The following is a 24,416-nucleotide window of genomic DNA, read 5'->3' as shown; positions in this document are numbered from 1 at the left end:
AGACTTCCCAAACCATACACGCAAACTCAGAATGAACTGAAATACTGTCATGATCTGTGGTCTGGATCATGTTTTTTTGTTATTTTCTGTTAGCTTAAGACTCCAAGAGTTCCTGTTTTTGTGCATCCTTGTTTGTTTTAGTTTCCATGGCGACTGATTAGTTTCACCTGCCTCATTATTATTTAAGCCTGTCTTTGCCAGTTAGTCGTGCTGGCGTCATTGCGATGGTTTGCTTCATCCCTTGCCAAGTAAGTTTTGTTTGTCCATGCCACAGTTAGTGAGTTTTTGCCCTGTCCATAGTTTATGCTAAGTGTTAGCTTTTGTTTCCTGCGCTAAGTTGTGCCTTCGCCTTGTGCGCCTTTTTGTTTGTTCCTATTTGAGAGTCAAGATTAAATCACCTTCAAGTCCTGTCCGGAATAGTCCGTTTGCTTCCTGGGAGAACAAACCCGCCCCCCCGTTATGACAAATACATAGATTTGACTACCAGTGTTTGATGGACGGGCTCATCCGGGATTTGAACACAGAATTTCTCACATCCTAAGCGAGAATCATACATAGACCAACAAGTCCTGCTTTGGCAATCGTTACCTGGATTTGTTTGAACAAAAGGATCTAGCCTACGAAATTATCAGTTGGCTAAAATACAGCCTGACCTGGTTCAATTCCTTGGCGAGCCGTCCTGTAACCGTCATCGAGAACGGCTAGCAGAAACCCTTAACTTGTTGATATGGTCCGACCAGGTCGATTATGAGGACATTTGCAGAGCGACTGGTTAAAGCAGGGGTCCCCAAACTACGGCCCGCGGCCCAGATACGGCCCGCCAGCGTCCAAAATCCGACCCGCGAGTAGCACCAAGTTAAAAATAAAATAAAATACACTACCGTTCAAAAGTTTGGGGTCACCCAAACAATTTTGTGGAATAGCCTTCATTTCTAAGAACAAGAATAGACTGTTGAGTTTCAGATGAAAGTTCTCTTTTTCTGGCCATTTTGAGCGTTTAATTGACCCCACAAATGTGATGCTCCAGAAACTCAATCTGCTCAAAGGAAGGTCAGTTTTGTAGCTTCTGTAACGAGCTAAACGGTTTTCAGATGTGTGAACATGATTGCACAAGGGTTTTCTAATCATCAATTAGCCTTCTGAGCCAATGAGCAAACACATTGTACCATTAGAACACTGGAGTGATAGTTGCTGGAAATGGGCCTCTATACACCTATGTAGATATTGCACCAAAAACCAGACATTTGCAGCTAGAATAGTCATTTACCACATTAGCAATGTATAGAGTGTATTTCTTTGACATTTCAATGTGACCCCAAACTTTTGAACGGTAGTGTATATATATATATATATATATATATATATATATATATATATATATATATATATATATATATATATATATATATATATATATATATATATATTTATTATTATTTTTTAATTATTATTTTTTTTATCTGTTCTTTTTCACCCATCCATCAATCCATTTTCCACCGCTTGTTACTGAGTCTCCTAGGCAGATACGGCACGCCAGCGTCCAAAATGCGGCCCGCGAGTAGTCCTGGCTAAAAAGTAAATAAAAATTGTATTTATTTATTTTTTGATTATAATTTTTTTTAGTCTGTCCTTTTTCGCCCATCCTACAATCAATTCTCTACCGCTTGTTACTGGGTCTCCTAGGCAGAAAAGGCACGCCAGCATCCAAAATCCGGCCCGCGGGTAATACCAAGTAAAAAAAAAATATATATATGTATAAATTTTTTTAAATTATTTGTTTTAATCTGTCCCTTTTCACCCATCCATCAATCCATTTTCTACCGCTTGTTACTGGGTCTCCTAGGCAGATACGGCACGCCAGCGTCCAAAATCTGGCCCGCGGGTAGTCCCGACTAAAAAAAAAAAAATGGTACATATACATTTTTTTTAATCTGTCCTTTCTCGCCCATCCATCAATCCATTTTCTCTCGCTTGTTATTGGGTCTCCTAGCCGCTCAAGCAAATCATATTGTCTAAAAAGGCATTTTCCCAGCGGTAACGGGACGTCATCACGCTTGCGCCACAAAGGCGGCAAGTGCGCGATCTTTCAGTCAATTAGTGCACGAGGGGAAAAAAATGGCGAAATCGTCATGAATTAGACTCCGAGTGTAGAGTTTTTAAACATCAGTGGACATATGACTTTTGTTCAGTTTAAGGAAAAGACAGTTTAGATTGTATGTATATATTTATATATATATATATATATATATATATATATATATATATATATATATATATATATATATATATATATATATATATATATATATATATATATATACACACTACCGTTCAAAAGTTTGGGGTCACATTGAAATGTCCTTATTTTTGAAGGAAAAGCACTGTACTTTTCAATGAAGATAACTTTAAACTAGTCTTAACTTGAAAGAAATACACTCTATACATTGCTAATGTGGTAAATGACTATTCTAGCTGCAAATGTCTGCTTTTTGGTGCAATATCTACATAGGTGTATAGAGGCCCATTTCCAGTAACTATCACTCCAGTGTTCTAATGGTACAATGTGTTTGCTCATTGGCTCAGAAGGCTAATTGATGATTACAAAACCCTTGTGCAATCATGTTCACACACCTGAAAACAGTTTAGCTCGTTAGTGGTTAGAGTGTCCGCCCTGAGATCGGTAGGTTGGAGTTCAAATCCCAGCCGAGTCATACCAAAGACTATAAAAATGGGACCCATAACCTCCCTGCTTGGCACTCAGCAACAAAGGGTTGGAGTTGGGGGTTAAATCACCAAAATGATTCCCGGGCGCGGCGCCGCTGCTGCCCACTGCTCCCCAAGGGGATGGGACAAATGCAGAGGACAAATTTCACCACATCTAGTGTGTGTGTGACAATCATTGGTACTTTAATCTTTAATCTTTAATCTTACAGAAGCTACAAAACTGACCTTTCTTTGAGCGGATTGAGTTTCTGGAGCATCACATTTGTGGGGTCAATTAAACGCTCAAAATGGCCAGAAAAAGAGAACTTTCATCTGAAACTTGACAGTCTATTCTTGTTCTTAGAAATGAAGGCTATTCCACGAAATTGTTTGGGTGACCCCAAACTTTTGAACGGTAGTGTATATAGCCCGGCCCCTGGTCAAATTTTTTGAACCCAATACGGCCCCCGGGTCAAAAAGTTTGGGGACCTCTGGGTTTAAAAGCCCAATCAAGTAAGCTCCGACACAAGTGGAAAAGGTTTCCCTCCATCTGAATGACTAGACATCTTTATGTTGTAAACACAGTGTTTTACACCCAAGTTTCTTCCAGCTTCTTCCCACTCTAAGCCGTCCAACACCAGACCACTTCTTTTTTCAACGCCACCGGTGATTGTAGCAGATGAACTCTGTCGATGTTTTCGTTGCACTGCTGAACTTCCCACGTTGTAATCACGGCTGTTATGATGACATTTGTGTCCCAGTGAGAAGTGCGGCGTGGAGCAGCGTTTGCTGGGAGTGCAACAGGAAGCGGACTCGCTGCGCGGCGAGCTGGAGGCCCTGCGCGGCATGTCCTCGGACCTCCAGCGGCAGCGTGACCTCCTTCAACAGCAGAGAGAAGACGCCGAGCTGCAGCTGACACGGCAGCGCACGGAGGCCCAGCGAGGGTGCGTGAGGGCGCTCGGCGACGATTGTTTTAAGCCTGAGATCAGTAACACATGTTGAAAAGTCATTGACATTGCATTACTGCACTCATGCAACGGGGATACGTTTTCCCTTGATGTTGCTTAAAAATGTGATTAGCTGAGAATTGGAGTGGGACATGCGATCCGGCGAGGAGCTAAGTCCCTCTGCAGCGCGGCCTTTGGCACAAGAAGCGCTCCGTCTTTCAGAGGCCAGATGGATTGTTGTTTAGGGGCTTTGTTTGTACAAAGTGATGATGAAACGGCATGAGAGAATGTGATGTGTTCCAGCGAGAGGAGCCTGGAGGAGCTGGAAGGGAAGCACTCTGATCTACGTAGGGAGCTGGTGACAGTGAAGGAGGCGCTGAGTGGGGTCACCCTGGAAAAGGAGGTGCTGCTGGAGGACAAGGCCAGCCTCGCTTTGGCTCTCAGCAAGGTAGACTGTCACCGTGGGTGCCAAGCGTCCACTCCCTAGTGCAGTGGTTCTCAAACTTTTTTTTGTCATCCCCCACTTTGGACAAGGGGGAGTTTTCAAGCCCCACCTGCCCCCATCGCCCCAACAGAACGCTAATGCCAAGCTTAACATTTTCAAATTTATCGAACATCAAGTAACATCAAGTTTTATACATTCAAACTCAATAACATAAAATAAAATCAAGTTCAATAATAAACAAAATAACTGTGCAGCTGTGGTATAACTTGCATCAAGTTCAATATCAAATTAAACAAAAGTGTTATAACTTGCATCAAGTTCAATAATAAATAAAACAAAAGTGTTATAACTTGCATCAAGTTCAATATCAAATAAAATAACTTGCATCAATTCAATAATAAATACAACAAAAGTGTTATAACTTGCATCAAGTTCAATAATAAATAAAACAAAAGTGTTATAACTTGCATCAAGTTCAATAATAAATAAAACAAAAGTGTTATAACTTGCATCAAGTTCAATAATAAATCAAATAAAAGTGTTATAACTTGCATCAAGTTCAATAATAAATCAAATAACTTGCATCAAGTTCAATATCAAATAAAATAACTTGCATCAAGTTCAATAATAAATAAAACAAAAGTGTTATAACTTGCTTCAAGTTCAATAATAAATAAAACGAAAGTGTTATAACTTGCATCAAGTTCAATAATAAATAAAAAAAAGTGTTATAACTTGCATCAAGTTCAATAATAAATCAAATAAAAGTGTTATAACTTGCATCAAGTTCAATAATAAATCAAATAACTTGCATCAAGTTCAATAATAAATAAAACAAAAGTGTTATAACTTGCATCAAGTTCAATAATAAATAAAACAAAAGTGTTATAACTTGCATCAAGTTCAATAATAAATAAAACGAAAGTGTTATAACTTGCATCAAGTTCAATAATAAATAAAACAAAAGTGTTATAACTTGCATCAAGTTCAATAATAAATAAAACAAAAGTGTTATAACTTGCATCAAGTTCAATAATAAATCAAATAAAAGTGTTATAACTTGCATCAAGTTCAATAAATCAAATAACTTGCATCAAGTTCAATAATAAAAATAAAACAAAAGTGTTATAACTTGCATCAAGTTCAATAATAAATAAAACAAAAGTGTTATAACTTGCATCAAGTTCAATAATAAATCAAAAAAAGTGTTATAACTTGCATCAAGTTCAATAATAAATCAAATAAAAGTGTTATAACTTGCATCAAGTTCAATAATAAATCAAATAACTTGCATCAAGTTCAATAATAAATAAAACAAAAGTGTTATAACTTGCATCAAGTTCAATAATAAATAAAACAAAAGTGTTATAACTTGCATCAAGTTCAATAATAAATCAAATAAAAGTGTTATAACTTGCATCAAGTTCAATAATAAATAAAACAAAAGTGTTATAACTTGCATCAAGTTCAATAATAAATAAAACAAAAGTGTTATAACTTGCATCAAGTTCAATAATATATAAAACAAAAGTGTTATAACTTGCATCAAGTTCAATAATAAATAAAACAAAAGTGTTATAACTTACATCAAGTTCAATAATAAATCAAATAAAAGTGTTATAACTTGCATCAAGTTCAATAATAAATCAAATAAAAGTGTTATAACTTGCATCAAGTTCAATAATAAATAAAACAAAAGTGTTATAACTTGCATCAAGTTCAATAATAAATAAAACAAAAGTGTTATAACTTGCATCAAGTTCAATAATAAATCAAAAAAAGTGTTATAACTTGCATCAAGTTCAATAATAAATCAAATAAAAGTGTTATAACTTGCATCAAGTTCAATAATAAATCAAATAACTTACATCAAGTTCAATAATAAATAAAACAAAAGTGTTATAACTTGCATCAAGTTCAATAATAAATCAAAAAAAGTGTTATAACTTGCATCAAGTTCAATAATAAATCAAATAAAAGTGTTATAACTTGCATCAAGTTCAATAATAAATCAAATAAAAGTGTTATAACTTGCATCAAGTTCAATAATAAATCAAATAAAAGTGTTATAACTTGCATCAAGTTCAATAATAAATCAAATAAAAGTGTTATAACTTGCATCAAGTTCAATAATAAATCAAATAAAAGTGTTATAACTTGCATCAAGTTCAATAATAAATCAAATAAAAGTGTTATAACTTGCATCAAGTTCAATAATAAATCAAATAAAAGTGTTATAACTTGCATCAAGTTCAATAATAAATCAAATAACTTGCATCAAGTTCAATAATAAATGAAAGTAAAAGTGCCACTTTGCAATCTTTGCCAAAAAAAGGAGGACAGGGCAAGTGAACATGAGTTTTACAGTACTCCAGCATTAGTGGCTGTTTTGCACTGCACAGCTTTTCAAATGGGGGTTGCAGGCTTGACACTGCCACTGTTAAAACCTCTTTGAGTTCGGGGCTGAGCTGCCTTGACGCGAGTGTTTCCCGGTGAATGACACAGTGTGTCCAATGCGCATTTGGCGCAACCCTCTTTATGGGTGAGGGCGGACCTACGTCACTTCCGCCTACCAATCCCCTAGCAACCGGGAATTCGTTGAAAACAAACCAGCTCACAGCGAACACAGCATTGACAGAAAAAGCATTTAACGAGCGTTGTGGCTTGGAAGTCGGCGTTAAATCCTTCATTTACGCATTTTTACTTATTCGCATATCGTGTGAAAAAACGAAAATGTATTATTTGCGTCAGACTCGTCTCAGTGAACTTTAAAGGCCTACTGAAAGCCACTACTACCGACCACGCAGTCTGATAGTTTATATATCAATGATGAAATCTTAACATTATAACACATGCCAATACGGCCGGGTTAACTTATAAAGTGATATTTTAAATTTGCCGCTAAACTTCCGGTTCGAAACGCCTCTGAGGATGACGTATGCGCGTGACGTGGCCCGGCGAACACGGGTATGCCTTCCACATTGAAGCCAATACGAAAAAGCTCTGTTTTCATTTCATAATTCCACAGTATTCTGGACATCTGTGTTCGTGAATCTGTTTCAATCATGTTCATTGCATTATGGAGAAGGAAGCTGAGCAAGCAAAGAAGAAAGTTGTCGGTGCGAAATGGACGTATTTTTCGAACGTAGTCAGCAACAACAGTACACAGCCGGCGCTTCTTTGTTTACATTCCCGAAAGATGCAGTCAAGATGGAAGAACTCGGATAACAGAGACTCTAACCAGGAGGACTTTTGACTTCGATACACAGACGCCTGTAGAGAACTGGGACAACACAGACTCTTACCAGGATTACTTTGATTTGGATGACAAAGACGCAGACGTGCTACTGTGAGTATGCAGCTTTGGCTTCTAAACATTTGATCGCTTGACCGTATGTGCGCAACTTTTTTTTGCGTATGTACGTAACTTTTTTAAAATATATAAGCTTTATGAACCTTGGGTTAGGTGAACGGTCTTTTGGGCTGAGTGATTGTGTGTGTTGATCAGGTGTTTGAATTGTATTGGCGTGTTCTATGGAGCTAGGAGCTAGCATAGGAGCTAGGAGCTAGCATAACACGTACCGTACCGTACGTGCGCGTCACGTACGTAACTTTTTAAAAATATATAAGCTTTATGAACCTTGGGTTAGGTGAACGGTCTTTTGGGCTGAGTGATTGTGTGTGTTGATCAGGTGTTTGAATTGTATTGGCGTGTTCTATGGAGCTAGGAGCTAGCAGAGGAGCTAGGAGCTAGCATAACAAACACGCAGGTGTTTTTATGCAGGATTCATTTGTGGCATGTTAAATATAAGCCTGGTTGTGTTGTGGCTAATAGAGTATATATATGTCTTGTGTTTATTTACTGTTGTAGTCATTCCCAGCTGAATATCAGGTCACCCCCGGCTCTCACAGCATCTTCCCTATCTGAATAGCTTCAACTCCCCACTAGTCCTTCACTTGCACTTTACTCATCCACAAATCTTTCATCCTCGCTCAAATTAATGGGGAAATTGTCGCTTTCTCGGTCCGAATCTCTCTCACTTCATGCGGCCATCATTGTAAACAATAGGGAACTTTGCGTATATGTTCAACTGACTACGTCACGCTACTTCCGGTAGGGGCAAGCCTTTTTTTTTATCAGATACCAAAAGTTGCAATCTTTATCATCGTTGTTCTATACTAAATCCTTTCAGCAAAAATATGGCAATATCGCGAAATGATCAAGTATGACACATAGAATAGATCTGCTATCCCCGTTTAAATAAAAAAAATTCATTTCAGTAGGCCTTTAAAGCTTCTCAGGCTTAGCTTACCTTGCTAGTTAGCTTAGCCTGCGCGCTACTAAGAAAGAGACGCGGAAGTTATCAACAACTTTGTGTGAACACGCCGTACTTGTTGGAGCCCACGTCGAAGAAGAAGCGCTTGTCGTCCACAGTCATCGACGAGCCCTCCGGCAGCTCCGCGGGCTCCTCGTCCACGCCGTAATCGTCAATAAGTTTGGCCAAAGCGTCGCGGAACTCGATAAGTCCCTGCGCCGGGAGCGCGATGGTCTGACCCCAAGCCGGGCCCCCTGTTCACGGTCTGCCGGATCCTCAAGAACCGTCCCCGCTGGTTCTCTTTCAGGTCCATGTAGTTCTTCCGATTCTCCCGCACTAGGAACTCGCTTTTCAGGGCCCGCCGCGGCTCATCCTGCACCATCATACCCAACTGGGCGTAGTGTTCGATGAAGTCCCCCAAGTAGTCGCGGAACTCGACCGCCACCGACATAGACAGCGTGAGGCGGCTCTTGTTGCCACCGGCCCCGACTTCGGCTATCTTCAAAAAGCGGCCTTTGGCGTTCTGCTTGACGTCCAAGTAGAAGCGTTCGTTTTCCCGGTGTAAAGCTGCGAGCCGTTTGTCTCGTCTCTGTGGGCTTTTATCACGCTTTGGCAGAACAAAATACAACCTTTGTTTCCCCTGTTTCCAGTTGTGGTTAGCACAACCAAAAACAACACAGTTTTTCGGCATTTTGGAGGCAGAATGACGGGTTTAACCAGCGTAGGTCGACAGGTTAAAGCAGGGGTGGGCAATTAATTTTTACCGGGGGCCGCATGAGCTACCCGAGCACTGCTGGAGGGCCACATCGACAATATTTCAATTAAATTTTGCTCAATATTATTTTTGATATATACCGTAAGATAAATAATAATAATAATAATAATAATAGTAATACTTCAACATAGTGTGTGTAACAGCATTCCATGACTAATATATATAAATTAACATTAATAATAAATGACAGTAAAATAAGCACACGTATGACTGAGGAGTCATAGTGTAACTTTGTGTGGTGTTTGAGTTGTCCGACTTTTTGTGTGGCCTTAAACGCACCAGTGGTTTAGTGCTATGCGTGTTGGTGACAGATGACAAGTTGGTTTTGGCCTGGTTTGTACGGCAGAAAATGACTAGTTTTTCGAGATAGAATTGTTTTACTCATGTTTTTGGTGTGGTTATGTCCGAATATAAACAGTTTTGCTCAATAAAGTGCTCAATATTATTTTTGATATATACCGTAAGATAAATAATAATAATAATTAATAATAATAGTAATACTTCAACATAGTGTGTGTAACAGCATTCCATGACTAATATATATAAATTAACATTAATAATAAATGACAGTAAAATAAGCACACGTATGACTGAGGAGTCATAGTGTAACTTTGTGTGGTGTTTGAGTTGTCCGACTTTTTGTGTGGCCTTAAACGCACCAGTGCGTGTTGGTGACAGATGACAAGTTGGTTTTGGCCTGGTTTGTACGGCAGAAAATGACTAGTTTTTCGAGATAGAATTGTTTTACTCATGTTTTTGGTGTGGTTATGTCCGAATATAAACAGTTTTGTTCAATAAAGTGATCGATATAATTCCTGTCCTCAAAGCATCTCGATAGACGTCACAATAATTGAACGGTGTTGACGAACACCATTAGGGCCGCTTGTTGTCACTGTCACTCAGAGTTGCATTGCAAAATTCCATAGAATAAATATGTTTATTTTGTTTATAATTCAGATGGGATTTGATTTGGTGCGCGGCATATACTTGCTGCGCGCAGCGGACGCTTGAGCAGTGCGCAATTGCGCAGGCACGCACCTTAGAGGGAACGTTGCTTGGCAGTTCATGTCTTGTTGAAAACACGCCATTCCTCATCAACTTTTCTCTTTTTGGCGTCTCGGGTGTAAACCGTGCATCACTTGTCGCTGCATGTGCACCTTCACTTGCAGGTTACACACGGACACACGCCCATAAATAATACTTTTCAAAATAAAAGCAGCACAGTTGTATTGCGCGCAGGACATAGATGTTTTTTCAACTTTATTTTGTAATTGCAGTTGTTCACAATCACGCATACGTCCACACGGAAGTAATACAAATAACGATTTTCAAAACAAAAGCAGCACCGTTGTATTGCACACTCGACATAGATACTTTTTAAAATTTATTTTGTAATTTATAATTGGCCTCACGCGGGCCGGACAGGGACGCACAAAGGGCCGGATGCGGCCCGCGGGCCGCAGAATGCCCAGGTCTGGGTTAAAGAGTAATGGCAACGGTTTGTTTTCAACGCCAGTCTGGTTGCTATGGCTCGAAGAACCCGTATGTAGCTCAGTTGCCCGGATGTCGGCCCTCACCCATTAGAGCCTGCAGCCCGTTTCTTGACTTTGCCATGCGCGCCATCAGAGCAAAAGCCCACACAGTTTTCCCATTTAAGGTCGTGTTCTTTGAGGAAACTGTCCATTATCTTGAACAGCTCATCAGCAGTGGCTCTATTTTGTATGTATTTGCAAAACAGCAAATCCTCGCACAGTGACTCGCCATTCACAAAGCTTCCGCTTAGCCCCGCCCCCATTAGTTACTGTTGCTATGTCCGTAAACTTTCGCTCCTACCTAGAAATGTAAAGCCTACAGGAAAAATAAGTAATTTACATTTATCTATATAGCGGATTTCACAGACAGAATCACAAAGTGATTTACAGTGTGTATAGAAAATGAAAGCATAGTAAAAAAATAAATCAAAGAATATAATAATAAAAAAATTAAAAAAATCAAAGTGAAATTTCCTCCCGTTCCTCGCGCCCCACCTGTCATGTCTCTATTCCCCACACTTTGAGAAACGCTGCCCTAGTGCGACAATGGCGTCTCATTGATTTGCACACGACAGATGGAGTGTCACAGCGCCGCGCAGGAGTCAGGCGTCACCAAACTGCAGAATCAGGAAGCGGATCTGAAAGATTCTCTGGCCAAGATGGCCGCCCTGAGCGAAGGCTTGGCCAAAGACAAGGTGGAGCTGAGCCGTCTTCTCCTGCAGGTTGGTGGCCGTAGTCAACACCCAGACCGGGGTGCGTTTGGTTTGATTGGACGAATGTGAATGCAGTGTAGGACCGAACCAGCATGTTGAAGGGGCCATATTGGACCAAAAATACAAAAAACGAATCTGTCTGGAGACGCAAAAACATAAAAAAAACCTCATATAAGTCTTATAATGAAGGCAACACATAACCTGGTTCTTAACCTGGGTTCGATGGAACCCTAGGGCAGGGGTCGGCAACCCGCGGCTCTAGAGCCGCATGCGGCTCTTTAGCGCCGCCCTAGTGGCTCTCTGGAGCTTTTTCAAAAATGTATGAAAAATGGAAAAAGATGAGGGGAAAAATTTTTTGTTTTGTTTTAATATGGTTTCTGTAGGAGGACAAACATGACACAAACCTCCCTAATTGTTATAAATCACACTGTTTATATTAAACATGCTTCACTGATTCGAGTATTTGGCGAGCGCCGTTTTGTCCTACTAATTTTGGCGGTCCTTGAACTCACCGTAGTTTGTTTACATCAGGGGTCGACGACCCGCGGCTCTAGAGCCGCATGCGGCTCTTTAGCGCCGCCCTAGTGGCTCTTTGGAGCTTTTTCAAAAATGTATGAAAAATGGAAAAAGATGAGCGGAAAAAAATACATTTTTTGTTTTAATATGGTTTCTGTAGGAGGACAAACATGACACAAACCTCCCTAATTGTTATAAATCACACTGTTTATATTAAACATGCTTCACTGATTCGAGTATTTGGCGAGCGCCGTTTTGTCCTACTAATTTTGGCGGTCCTTGAACTCACCTTAGTTTGTTTACAAGTGTAACTTTCTCCGACTTTCTAGGACGTGTTTTATGCCACTTCTTTTTCTGTCTCATTTTGTCCACCAAACCTTTAACATTGTACATGAATGCACAAAGGTGAGTTTTGTTGATGTTATTGACTTGTGTGGAGTGCTAATCAGACATATTTGGTCACTGAATGATTGCAAGCTAATCGATGCTAACATGCTATTTAGGCTAGCTATATGTACATATTGCATCATCATGCCTCATTTGTAGCTATATTTGAGGTCATTTAGTTTCCTTTAAGTCCTCTTAATTCAATTTATATCTCATGACACACTATCTGTATGTATTATGGCTTTTAATTTTTTGCGGCTCCAGACAGATTTGTTTTTGTATTTTTGGTCCAATATGGCTCTTTCAACATTTTGGGTTGCCGACCCCTGGTTTACATGTATAACTTTGTCCGACTTTCTAGGACGTGTTTTATGCCACTTCTTTTTCTGTCTCATTTTGTCCACCAAACTTTTAACGTCGTGCGTGAATGCACAAAGGTGAGTTTTGTTGATGTTATTGACTTGTGTGGAGTGCTAATCAGACATATTTGGTCACTGCATGACTGCAAGCTAATCGATGCTAACATGCTATTTAGGCTAGCGATATGTACATATTGCATCATTATGCCTCATTTGTAGCTATATTTGAGCTCATTTAGTTTCCTTTAAGTCATCTTAATTCAATTTATATCTCATGACACACTATCTGTATGTAATATGGCTTTTAATTTATTGCGGCTCCAGACAGATTTGTTTTTGTATTTTTGGTCCAATATGGCTCTTTCAACATTTTGGGTTGCCGACCCCTGCCCTAGGGTTCGGTGAGTCGGCCTCGGGTTCAGGTGAGGTCAAAACACACCCGACTCATCATGTAAATAAAAACTTCTCCCTATCGGCGTATTACGGATACGGCAACAGCAGAAGTCAGACTGGTTTGCAGGTGTGTAATTTGTTGTGAGTTTATGCACTTTGTTGGTTTTGTTGTTTGAACAAGGTGATGTTCATGCACGCTTCATTTTGTGCACCAGTAAAAAAACATGGTAACACTTTAGTATGGGGAACATATTCACCATTAATTAGTTGCTTATTAACATGCAAATTAGTAACATATTGGCTCTTAACTAGTCATTATTAAGTACTTATTAATGCCTTATTCGGCACGGCCTTATTATAACCCTAACTCTCTAACCATGGCCCTAACCCTAACCTTAACCAAATAACTCTAAATGAAGTCTTTGTTACTTAGAATATGTTCCCCTAGTGTCCAAATAACTCTAAATGAAGTCTTTGTTACTTAAAATATGTTCCCCTAGTGTCCAAATAACTCTAACTTAAGTCTTGTTACTTAGAATATGTTCCCCTAGTGTCCAAATAACTCTAAATTAAGTCTTTGTTACTTAGAATATGTTCCCCTAGTGTCCAAAAAACTCTAAATTAAGTCTTTGTTACTTAGAATATGTTCCCCTAGTGTCCAAATAACTCTAAATGAAGTCTTTGTTACTTAGAATATGTTCCCTTAGTGTCCAAATAACTCTAAATTAAGTCTTTGTTACTTAAAATATGTTCCCCTAGTGTCCAAATAACTCTAAATGAAGTCTTTGTTACTTAGAATATGTTCCCCTAGTTTCCAAATAACTCTAAATGAAGTCTTTGTTACTTAGAATATGTTCCCCTAGTGTCCAAATAACTCTAAATGAAGTCTTTGTTACTTAGAATATGTTCCCCTAGTGTCCAAATAACTCTAAATTAAGTCTTTGTTACTTAGAATATGTTCCCCTAGTGTCCAAAAAACTGTAAATTAAGTCTTTGTTACTTAGAATATGTTCCCCTAGTGTCCAAAAAACTATAAATGAAGTCTTTGTTACTTAGAATATGTTCCCCTAGTGTCCAAAAAACTATAAATGAAGTCTTTGTTACTTAGAATATGTTCCCCTAGTGTCCAAAAAACTCTAAATTAAGTCTTTGTTACTTAGAATATGTTCCCCTAGTGTCCAAAAAACTCTCAATTAAGTCTTTGTTACTTAAAATATGTTCCCCTAGTGTCCAAATAACTCTAAATTAACTCTTTGTTACTTAGAATATGTTCCCCTAGTGTCCAAAAAACTCTAAATGAAGTCTTTGTTACTTAGAATATGTTCCCCTAGTGTCCAAAAAACTCTAAATTAAGTCTTTGTTACTTAGAATATGTTCCCCTAGTGTCCAAATAACTCTCAATTAAGTCTTTGTTACTTAGAATATGTTCCCCTAGTGTCCAAATAACTCTCAATTAAGTCTTTGTTACTTAGAATATGTTCCCCTAGTGTCCAAAAAACTCTAAATTAAGTCTTTGTTACTTAGAATATGTTCCCCTAGTGTCCAAAAAACTCTCAATTAAGTCTTTGTTACTTAGAATATGTTCCCCTAGTGTCCAAATAACTCTCAATTAAGTCTTTGTTACTTAGAATATGTTCCCCTAGTGTCCAAAAAACTCTAAATTAAGTCTTTGTTACTTAGAATATGTTCCCCTAGTGTCCAAAAAACTCTCAATTAAGTCTTTGTTACTTAGAATATGTTCCCCTAGTGTCCAAAAAACTCTAAATTAAGTCTTTGTTACTTAGAATATGTTCCCCATACTAAAGTGTTACCAAAAACATATAACTTTGTCTTGAATTTGAAAAACAACATTTTATTTTTCACTAAAGAAGGGTTTGGTGAATGTGCATATGAAACTGGTGGGGTTCGGTACCTCCAACAAGGTTAAGAACCACTGACATAAGGTAAGTGTCCCAGAGGGTGAGATAACTCCTGGAAAGGACTGGCTTAGAATGGCCAAAGGTATATATGTGTGTGTGTCCAAGTTAAAGGAAACGTCTTCTTCTCATGGATTTATTACAATCTTTGCAAGATGGGCAACGTTTGCTGTGGTCTGGAACAACATGGCGCACAAACAACTATCAGAAATGCAGCCAATATTACATCCAGTTAATGTGTCATGAGACATGCAAATATAAATTAAACACACAGAGGACTTAAATCTCCCGGGGCAACCATTCTCCCGAATATCTCCCGATTTCCACTCGGACAACAATATTGGGGGCGTGCCTTAAAGGCACTGCCTTTAACGTCCTCTACAACCTGTCGTCACGTCCACTTTTCCTCCATACAAACAGCGTGCCGGCCCAGTCACATAATATATGCGGCTTCTACACACACATAAGTGAATGCAAGGCATACTTGATCACACATTTCGGGAGAACATCCACACCGTAACACAACATAAACACAACAGAACAAATACCCAGAACCCCTTGCAGCACTAACTCTTCCGGGATGCTACAATATACACACCCCGCTACCGTCAACCCCGCCCGCCTCAAATATACTTACTAATGATGCAATATGTACATACAGCTAGCCTAAATAGCATGCTAGCATCGATTAGCTTGCAGTCATGCAGTGACCAAATATGCCTGGTTAGCACCAGCATTAACATCAACAAAACCATACTTGCCAACCTTGAGACCTCCGATACCGGGAGGTGGGGGTGGGGGCAAATGTCTGGTTTTTGGTGCAATATCTACATAGGTGTATAGAGGCCCATTTCCAGCAACTATCACTCCAGTGTTCTAATGGTACAATGTGTTTGCTCATGGGCTCAGAAGGCTAATTGATGCAAAAGCCTTGTGCAATCATGTTCACACATCTGAAAACAGTTTAGCTCCTTACAGAAGCTACAAAACTGACCTTCCTTTGAGCAGATTGAGTTTCTGGAGCATCACATTTGTGGGGTCAATTAAACGCTCAAAATGGCCTGAAAAAGATAACTTTCATCTGAAACTTGACAGTCTATTCTTGTTCTTAGAAATGAAGGCTATTTCACAAAATTGTTTGGGTGACCCCAAACTTTTGAACGGTAGTATATATATATATATATATATATATATATATATATATATATATATATATATATATATATATATATATATATATATATATATATATATATATATATATATATATATATATATATATATATATATATATGTATGAAATACTTGACTTTCAGTGAATTGTAGCTATATATATATGTATATATATTTATTTTATTATACATATAAATAAAATAAATACTTGAATTTTAGTGTTCCGAGGACTATCCAGTAGATGGCAGTATTGTCCTGTTTAACTTCTCCTCCGTTCATGACTCGGCCACCGTGTTCTATGGAGAAGTCTGTTGTACAAAATGTACAGGCAACATAATTACATACACCTTCCCCTTCGAACTGTCCTGGATGAACTGAAATTCTTGTTTCCATTCGTTTTGGAACTTGCAAGCGTATTTCTTCATCTTGCTCGTCCACGGCGTCGCCATGTCTGTAACTTCCCTCGTTCTTCTGCTTCGTCTCCTTGTTGTGTGCGCAGTTGTGCACTCTACTCTCTAAAAGCCGTAGATGTTACGACGTCATTGGGCAGGCACGCTGTTTATATTGTGGGAAAGCGGACGTGAGAACAGGCTGTCCCCACTCAGGTCCGCATTGAGCTGGAGGGGGCGTGGCCTCCAGCTCCGGCTGAATACCGGGAGTTTTGTCGTGAGAAAATTTCTGCCGGGAGGTTGTCGGGAGAGGCGCTGAATACCGGGAGTCTCCCGCTAAAAACGGGAGGGTTGGCGAGTATGACAAAGCTCACCTTTGTGCATTCACACACAGTATAAAACCTTTGGTGGACAAAATGAGACAAAGAAGGAGTGGCATAAAACACGAGAAGACACACTGCATGGGGAAATACTAGCTGCTTTAAACATGACTATGGATTAAAAAAGAACACTTAAAATTATCACATTCTCACAATACCTACCTAAAAGTCCGGGCTAGCCCGCCAGCACTGCTCTTAAGGTTGTCAGGGATTGAGGTTTCTAACATACACATGGCCCATGGCTGACCCCCTCTGACACACTATTTGAGAAACTGGCCAATGGTCTTCTTGTTATCCTTTTATTCTAAAATTGTAACTTTGAACAAGTTTTACAAACAGCCCCTTTATGTAAGTCCAGATGCGTAAATACGGTATTTCAACATACCTGGATCGTTCCAGCAAAAGGATTGTGTTTAAATATTCAAGGAACTTGATCATTAAAGCTGTCTCTTTGCAGCAAATCTCCTTTCGACTTTAGGTTGACAAACGTGGTCTAGCTCTGTTACTTTGTTACCCTGCCGAACAAAACGGTTACTGTTCCGGCCTGAACCCAAGTGTGTGCCTCCCAGGCTGAGGCTGAGAAGGCTCAGCTCAGTGACGGACGGCGGCAGGCAGAAGCGGACCGGGCATCATCCCGGGATGAGGCGTCCCGGCTGCAACGGGAGAAGATGAACCTGCTTTTGGAGAAGAAAGCCCTGGAGAGCTCGCACCGTCACCTGCAGGCCCTGCGCCACAAGCTGGAGGAGGACCTGGACCTCCTGCAGAGGGAGAAGGCCCGAATCCTGGAGCAGCACTCTCAGGTCAGAGACCCCACTCCTTCAACCTGAACCACAAAGAGAAGGGTAGTAAATAACTTGGAACTGCATCATTATTGTCTCCTTCAAATGTACCTGGAGAAAATAGACGCATACTTTCTTAAGTCCAGTGTGGTATTAATGGACCTGGTCTGTCTTTTACGAGTCACCAGGGAAGAGATGCTAGTGCACAAAATGTGAGGAAGATAAATGGTGGATCAGAGTGCTTTCAGGGAGAGCCTCGTAAATTTGCACGGCGAGCGTTCTCATTCTTCACTCAAGCAAAGCAGATCTTTGCCTGCTGAAGAATGAAAAGAATCCTCTCTGGCTTTATTATCTATCCTGAATGTGAGACCGGGACCTCGGATAGTTTTTTCTGTCCAGCTTTTAAATCAATAAATTGACAAATTCCATCCTAACACTTTTCGATAACCTATCTGTCAAAATAAACGAGGCCAGCGTTAAAAAAAAAAAAGCGCACAAAGCTCGGGTTTGGTCCAGGTGGTGTTTGCTTAACGCCAAGCGTGCTAATATTTACCTGCACTTCAATTTAGCATGGATGGAATCAAATGACTGTTTGTTTTTTGAAACCAGCTGCAATAAATATCATCCCTTTTAGAGGTTGCTCATTGGGAGGGGGCCATACTGGGAATGTTGGTGTCAATCCCATACCAGGTCAATACACTGATACCTTGACTCGACTACAGATGTCCTGATTCCATTCATGAGATCAGATCGGGGGGCCAATATTTATCTTTTTTAACTGATACAACGTTGAACTGATCTTGACCCCAGCTTTGTAACTTGTTAAAGATTGTACTCACGTGAAAGATTCCTCCAGAAGCGATACAGCAGGCCTGGGCAATTATTTTGACTCAGGGGCCACATTTAGAGAAAAAAATGTGTCTGGGGGCCGGTATATCTATTTTTAGGGACACTCATACAAAACTTCACAATAATGTCTGATAGGGATGTCCGATAATGGCTTTTTGCCGATATCCGATATTCCGATGTTGTCCAACTCTTTAATTACCGATACCGATATCAACCGATACCGATTTCAACCGATATATGCAGTCGTGGAATTAACACATTATTATGCCTAATTTGGACAACCAGGTATGGTGAAGATAAGGTACTTTTTAAAAAAATTAGTAAAATAAGATAAATAAATTAAAAACATTTTCTTGAATAAAAAAGAAAGTACAACAATATAAAAACAGTTACATAGAAACTAGTAATGAATGAAAATTAGTCAAATGAACTGTTAAAGGTTAGTACTATTAGTGGACCAGCAGCACGCACAATCATGTGTGCTTACGGACTGTATCCCTTGCAGACTGTATTGATATATATTGATATATAATGTAGGAACCAGAATATTAATAACAGAAAGAAACAACCCTTTTGTGTGAATGAGTGTAAATGGGGGAGGGAGGTTTTTTGGGTTGGTGCACTAAGTGTATCTTGTGTTTTTTATGTTGATTTAATTAAAAAAAAAAAAAAAAACGATACCGATAATAAAAAAAACGATACCGATAATTTCCAATATTACATTTTAACGCATATATCAGCCGATAATATCGGCAGGCCGATATTATCGGACATCTCTAATGTCTGATTGAATGCTAAAAACGTTATGACAGACCGCCTTAAAAAACGTAATGTAATTTTACATTTTTCTGTCTTGCCACTGGTGAGGGCGGTCGCATCTCTCTCCGCTCCCTCCTTCCCTCCCTGCTTGCTCTCTTTGTTTTTGTCTTGTTTGAACTATTTTGAAGCCTCTTTTCTTGAGCTGTCCTCAAATCTAAACATCAAAATGAATTTGATCAACTGGACTCTCGACGCAATTGACACAGTCTTTTCGACAAGGAAAAGAGGCTCGGGGGAGCCTGGCTGCCCTGATGGAACCATTGCTGCGGGGTACGTGAGAGATTCCTGGAATACTTGGAGAATCATGTGCCTCTCAGTCCTTTCCATCGAGGACGTGGAAGACATCTACCTATTTGGAGCTGTGATCGCAGGGCATTTGCTGATTGGGCTGGGCATTGCTCTGGTGTATCGTCAAATTCGGAAGACGATGGCAGCCACTCAAGGGGCCAACAGGCTGTTCAACGCAATGGAAGGAATGGGTCGTGCTGTGGGATCACAGACTGGAGCGATTGCTGATTTGAATCGCAAGGTAGATTCGATCTTGATGATGTTACAGAAAGAATAAATTGGAATTGTCAGAGCCAGCATATAGAGCAGGAATGTCATTGTTTTGACTGCTCGAAGAAAAAAACAACATCTTAATCTACGATTTGACTCCCTCGAATGGCCTTGAGGAACAGGCTGTTTGAAAACACTCCCCCGAGGACTCCTCAAAGATGGACGCTTTTGACCTTTTCCCTTTTCTTCAAAAGCACCTGGGTCGGACTCTTGAACTCTTGAACTCTTGGGGCCGGCCTCGGCCCATAAAGACAATCCAACATCTCACCCAAGTTAATTGGGCATACATGCACGCACATACCCTTCCCCAATCAACGCCTTCACCTCTGCTTTATTCCTCCGGGGTTGTGGGGGCTGAGCAGCGCTTAACAGCAGCTGCTGGCCTCCAAGGTCCTGTTGGATGACTTTGTTGCGAGTTTGTTGTGATTAAATGTACCTTGTTTATGTGTGCCATGCTATGTGAGGTTTTTTTCCTCGGACTCAGTCTGGACCATTCCTGAGGGTCCAGCCTCAGACTGATATTTTTTTTTACTTCCACCCTCCCCCCAATGTCACCTTTTTCCCACCTTTTTGAGGAGCGCCTAAGTGAGGCTGATCCGTTGGCGGTCCCGTCTTGTCTCCCTGTAACGTATGTCTGCTCTTAGCGGGATTGTGCCGAAAATGTAATTTCAGTTCTTATGTGTCTTGTACATGTAAGAATGGACAATAAAGCTGATTGATTGATTGAAGGATAAAACACTGAATATTGACAAAATATTACTGTCACACGCCCTTTCAATCGACATATTTTACAATCAAGTGAAACGCAACAAAAATGCAACAAACAGTGAAATATGAACGCGAATGGTATAAAATAAACCCACCTACAATCTGATATATCACTAAGCTTTAGAACTTTGTTGTGAAAACCTCCTTCTGCGTCTGTGGAAACGCTTCTCGCCCACACTGCTTGGTGCCTCGTCTGAGCTGCTGTGACGTAGATTACCATAGTAACTAAATAGATGACCATAGTAACTAATTACATTACCATAGTAACTGGTATATATCATCCATAAGCGCAGATTCCAACCATTGAAATACTTTGTATAGTTCAAGACTTAGGGTCATTAGAAAACATGACTACACATAATGGCAGCTACACTTTCCATCTTAAAGATCTAAAAAAATTATTTGGGAATGTCCGGTGGGCCAGACTGAAAAGCTTAACGGGCCGCATGTGGCCCCCGGGCCTTAATTTGCCCAGGTCTGCGATACAGGCTCAGCTAGACACGTTTCCATATTCCTTGTTGCACGCTTGCAGGAGTTGCATTGATTCCAGGGGGGGTGCATGCCAATTTGAAGGTTAATAAGTGTCTATCTCAGCCTCCCCCGCGACCCCGAAGGGAATAAGCGGTAGAAAATGGATGGATGGATGGATTACAAAACCTTTTTTTTTTTACACTGAATTGATGTAACTGAATTTTTTGCGAAGTGACTTTTTTTTTTTACATCAAATTACACTAACAATTTCATTGAAAAAAAAAATGTGTGTATAAAAATTCAGTGTAAAAACATTCAATATATAAAAATTCAGTGTCAAATAATTCGCTGCTTCAAAAAGCAAGACTCACTTCCGGTTTTTGCTTTTCAAAGCATTAACGCTGAATTTTTCAGCTCTGAATTTTTTACACTGAATTTTTTTAACACTGAATTTTTTTACACTGAATTTTTTAACACTGAATTTTTCAGCTCTGAACTTTTTACACTGAATTTTTTTACACTGAATTTTTTAACACTGAATTTTTCAGCTCTGAATTTTTTACACTGAATTTTTTAACACTGAATTTTTTACACTGAATTTTTCAGCTCTGAATTTTTTACACTGAATTTTTTAACACTGAGTTTTTTTACACTGAATTTTTCAGCTCTGAATTTTTTACACTGAATTTTTTAACACTGAATTTTTCAGCTCTGATTTTTTTACACTGAATTTTTTAACACTGAATTTTTTACACTGAATTTTTCAGCTCTGAATTTTTTACACTGAATTTTTTAACACTGAATTGTTTTACACTGAATTTTTTAACACTGAATTTTTCAGCTCTGAATTTTTTACACTGAATTTTTTAACACTGAATTTTTTACACTGAATTTTTCAGCTCTGAATTTTTACACTGAATTTTTTAACACTGAATTTTTTTACACTGAATTTTTCAGCTCTGAATTTTTTACACTGAATTTTTTAACACTGAATTTTTCAGCTCTGAATTTTTTACACTGAATTTTTTAACACTGAATTTTTTACACTGAATTTTTCAGCTCTGAATTTTTTACACTGAATTTTTTAACACTGAATTGTTTTACACTGAATTTTTTAACACTGAATTTTTCAGCTCTGAATTTTTTACACTGAATTTTTTAACACTGAATTTTTTTACACTGAATTTTTTAACACTGAATTTTTCAGCTCTGAATTTTTTACACTGAATTTTTTAACACTGAATTTTTCAGCTCTGAATTTTTTACACTGAATTTAACACTGCATTTTTTTTACACTGGATTTTTTTTTTTAATGAAATTGTCAGCATAATTTCATGTCAAACAAAATTCAGTTCACAAAACTCAAAGGCAAAACATTCAGTTCCATAAATTCAGTTTAAAAAAAAATCTTCCGTAATAAAGACACAAATGAACCTCAGTGTCAAATAATTTGCTGCTTCAAAAAGCAAGGCTCACTTCCGGTTTTTGCTTTTCGAAGCATTAACACTGAATTTTTCAGCTCTGAATTTTTTACACTGAAAAAGTCAGTATTGTAAGTTAAAAAAAATAAAACATTAAAAGAGTCAAAATTCTTGTCTGGTATGAAAGGGAAACTGGGACAAAAATATCAATCCATCACGCTCGTATCAATCTGTCTCTCCATGATAGTCATCCACTGTGTGCCACTCCACGCATTCTAGACTTTTTCTGCTTTAATTTTCACTATTCCGTCACTCCATGTTCCTCTGAAGAAAATGATGAATTTGACCTTCGGCTAGCACCAAACTGCTATTCTGTGAGTTTGACAATGGGTGTGTCGTGTGCAGGTGAGCAGGCAGATGCAGAGCGTGTCAGAGGAGCTGCACCATTGCAGGAAGCAGCTGGAGGTGCACCATGCAGCCCTCAAGAAGGCTGGCGCCGACAAGGAGGAGCTGGCCAAGGACAAGGCCGGCCTGGAGGTCCGACTCAGCGCGGCCGAGCGGACGACCTTCGGCCTGGTGCAGGAGCTGCAAGTACTCAGGTTTGTGTTCAGTGCCGAGGGTGTGGATGTGTTCACCCTGGTGAGGATGGAAGTCTCATCCACCATACAGCAGGTCCTCGGTCTGTGTACACATTCAGTTTTTAGGTCAGAACGTAAAGCTCTGCACTGCATGCAGGACATATAAACTACAGAAGTAAAAAAGGTGAAATACAAGAATTCAATGAAACATACTGGGGGACAGGTAGAGACAGTGAGACCACTACAGTGCTTAGTTAGCGTGACCAAGCATTTATTTATTTTATTGATTTATGGATTTATTTGACAGGGGACAGTACAATGAAACATTGCTACATACAGGTAACAGAGGTCAAAGTACATAAGACTTGATGCATATGGACTGGACTCTCACAATATTATGCTAGATCAGGGGTCACCAACCTTTTTGAAACCAAGAGCTACTTCTTGGGTACTGATTAATGCGAAGGGCTACCAGTTTGATACACACTTAAAAAAATTGCCAGAAATAGCCAATTTGCTCAATTTACCTTTAACTCTGTTATTATTAATAATTAATGATATTTATCTTTGTGGAAACACTGATCATCTTAATGATTTCTCACAATAAATATATATAGAAACAGATAAATATCAACATGCAACACTTTATTTTTATATTTTCTCTAAGGGCACATTTTTCAAATTGAACATTTTCCAATGATCACTTCCAAGACAGTCTTGTGAAATCACAATATCCCATTTTAACTAGCTAGCCACTAACATTTTTGAACAAATCATGAATTACTTTGCACCATGTTTGTACAAATAATAACTCATGTAAAATACAAAAGTCAACTCTCAAATTTTTCAATAAATCATGTCACACTTTGAACTGGACACCAAATCTGTTATCTGTTTCTTTGTCAGTTAGTGAAGACCAAGTCTTTAAAATATTTTCTTGGATTTTTAGATTTTTTTTGAGTTTTGTCTCTCTTAGAATGAAAAATGTCGAGCAAAGCGAGACCAGCTTGCTAGTAAATAAATAAAATTAAAAAAATATAGGCAGCTCACTGATAAGTGCTGCTATTTGAGCTATTTTTAGAACAGGCCAGCGGGCTACTCATCTGGTCCTTACGGGCTACCTGGTGCCTGCGGGCACCGCGTTGGTGACCCCTGTGCTGGATCCACTCCACGTCCATTGCACCGGTCGCCCAGGTGGGGGGCCCCCACATCTGCGTTCCCCTCCAAGG

At 39.1% G+C, this 24,416-nt stretch overlaps 1 protein-coding gene across 3 annotated transcripts in view; it reads left to right on the top strand.

Annotated features, from left to right (window-relative positions):
* Positions 1 to 24,416, top strand: part of LOC133644686 (rootletin-like) — a 145,077-nt gene that overhangs the window by 55,352 nt on the left and 65,309 nt on the right. For 2 of the 3 annotated variants that reach the window (XM_062039377.1, XM_062039375.1), the window contains exons 14-18: positions 3,465 to 3,647; positions 3,954 to 4,098; positions 11,294 to 11,440; positions 17,514 to 17,744; positions 23,015 to 23,208. In XM_062039377.1, coding sequence (XP_061895361.1) covers positions 3,465 to 3,647; positions 3,954 to 4,098; positions 11,294 to 11,440; positions 17,514 to 17,744; positions 23,015 to 23,208 — 900 coding nt within the window. The remainder of the gene's footprint in view (positions 1 to 3,464; positions 3,648 to 3,953; positions 4,099 to 11,293; positions 11,441 to 17,513; positions 17,745 to 23,014; positions 23,209 to 24,416) is intronic. The other variant, XM_062039376.1, reaches the window with a different exon arrangement.

The sequence above is a fragment of the Entelurus aequoreus genome, linkage group LG27 (genome assembly GCF_033978785.1).
Source record: "Entelurus aequoreus isolate RoL-2023_Sb linkage group LG27, RoL_Eaeq_v1.1, whole genome shotgun sequence".
Lineage (NCBI taxonomy): Eukaryota > Metazoa > Chordata > Actinopteri > Syngnathiformes > Syngnathidae > Entelurus > Entelurus aequoreus.
Note: the sequence above shows the minus strand (reverse complement) of the source record. Positions and strands in the feature narration are given on the sequence as shown.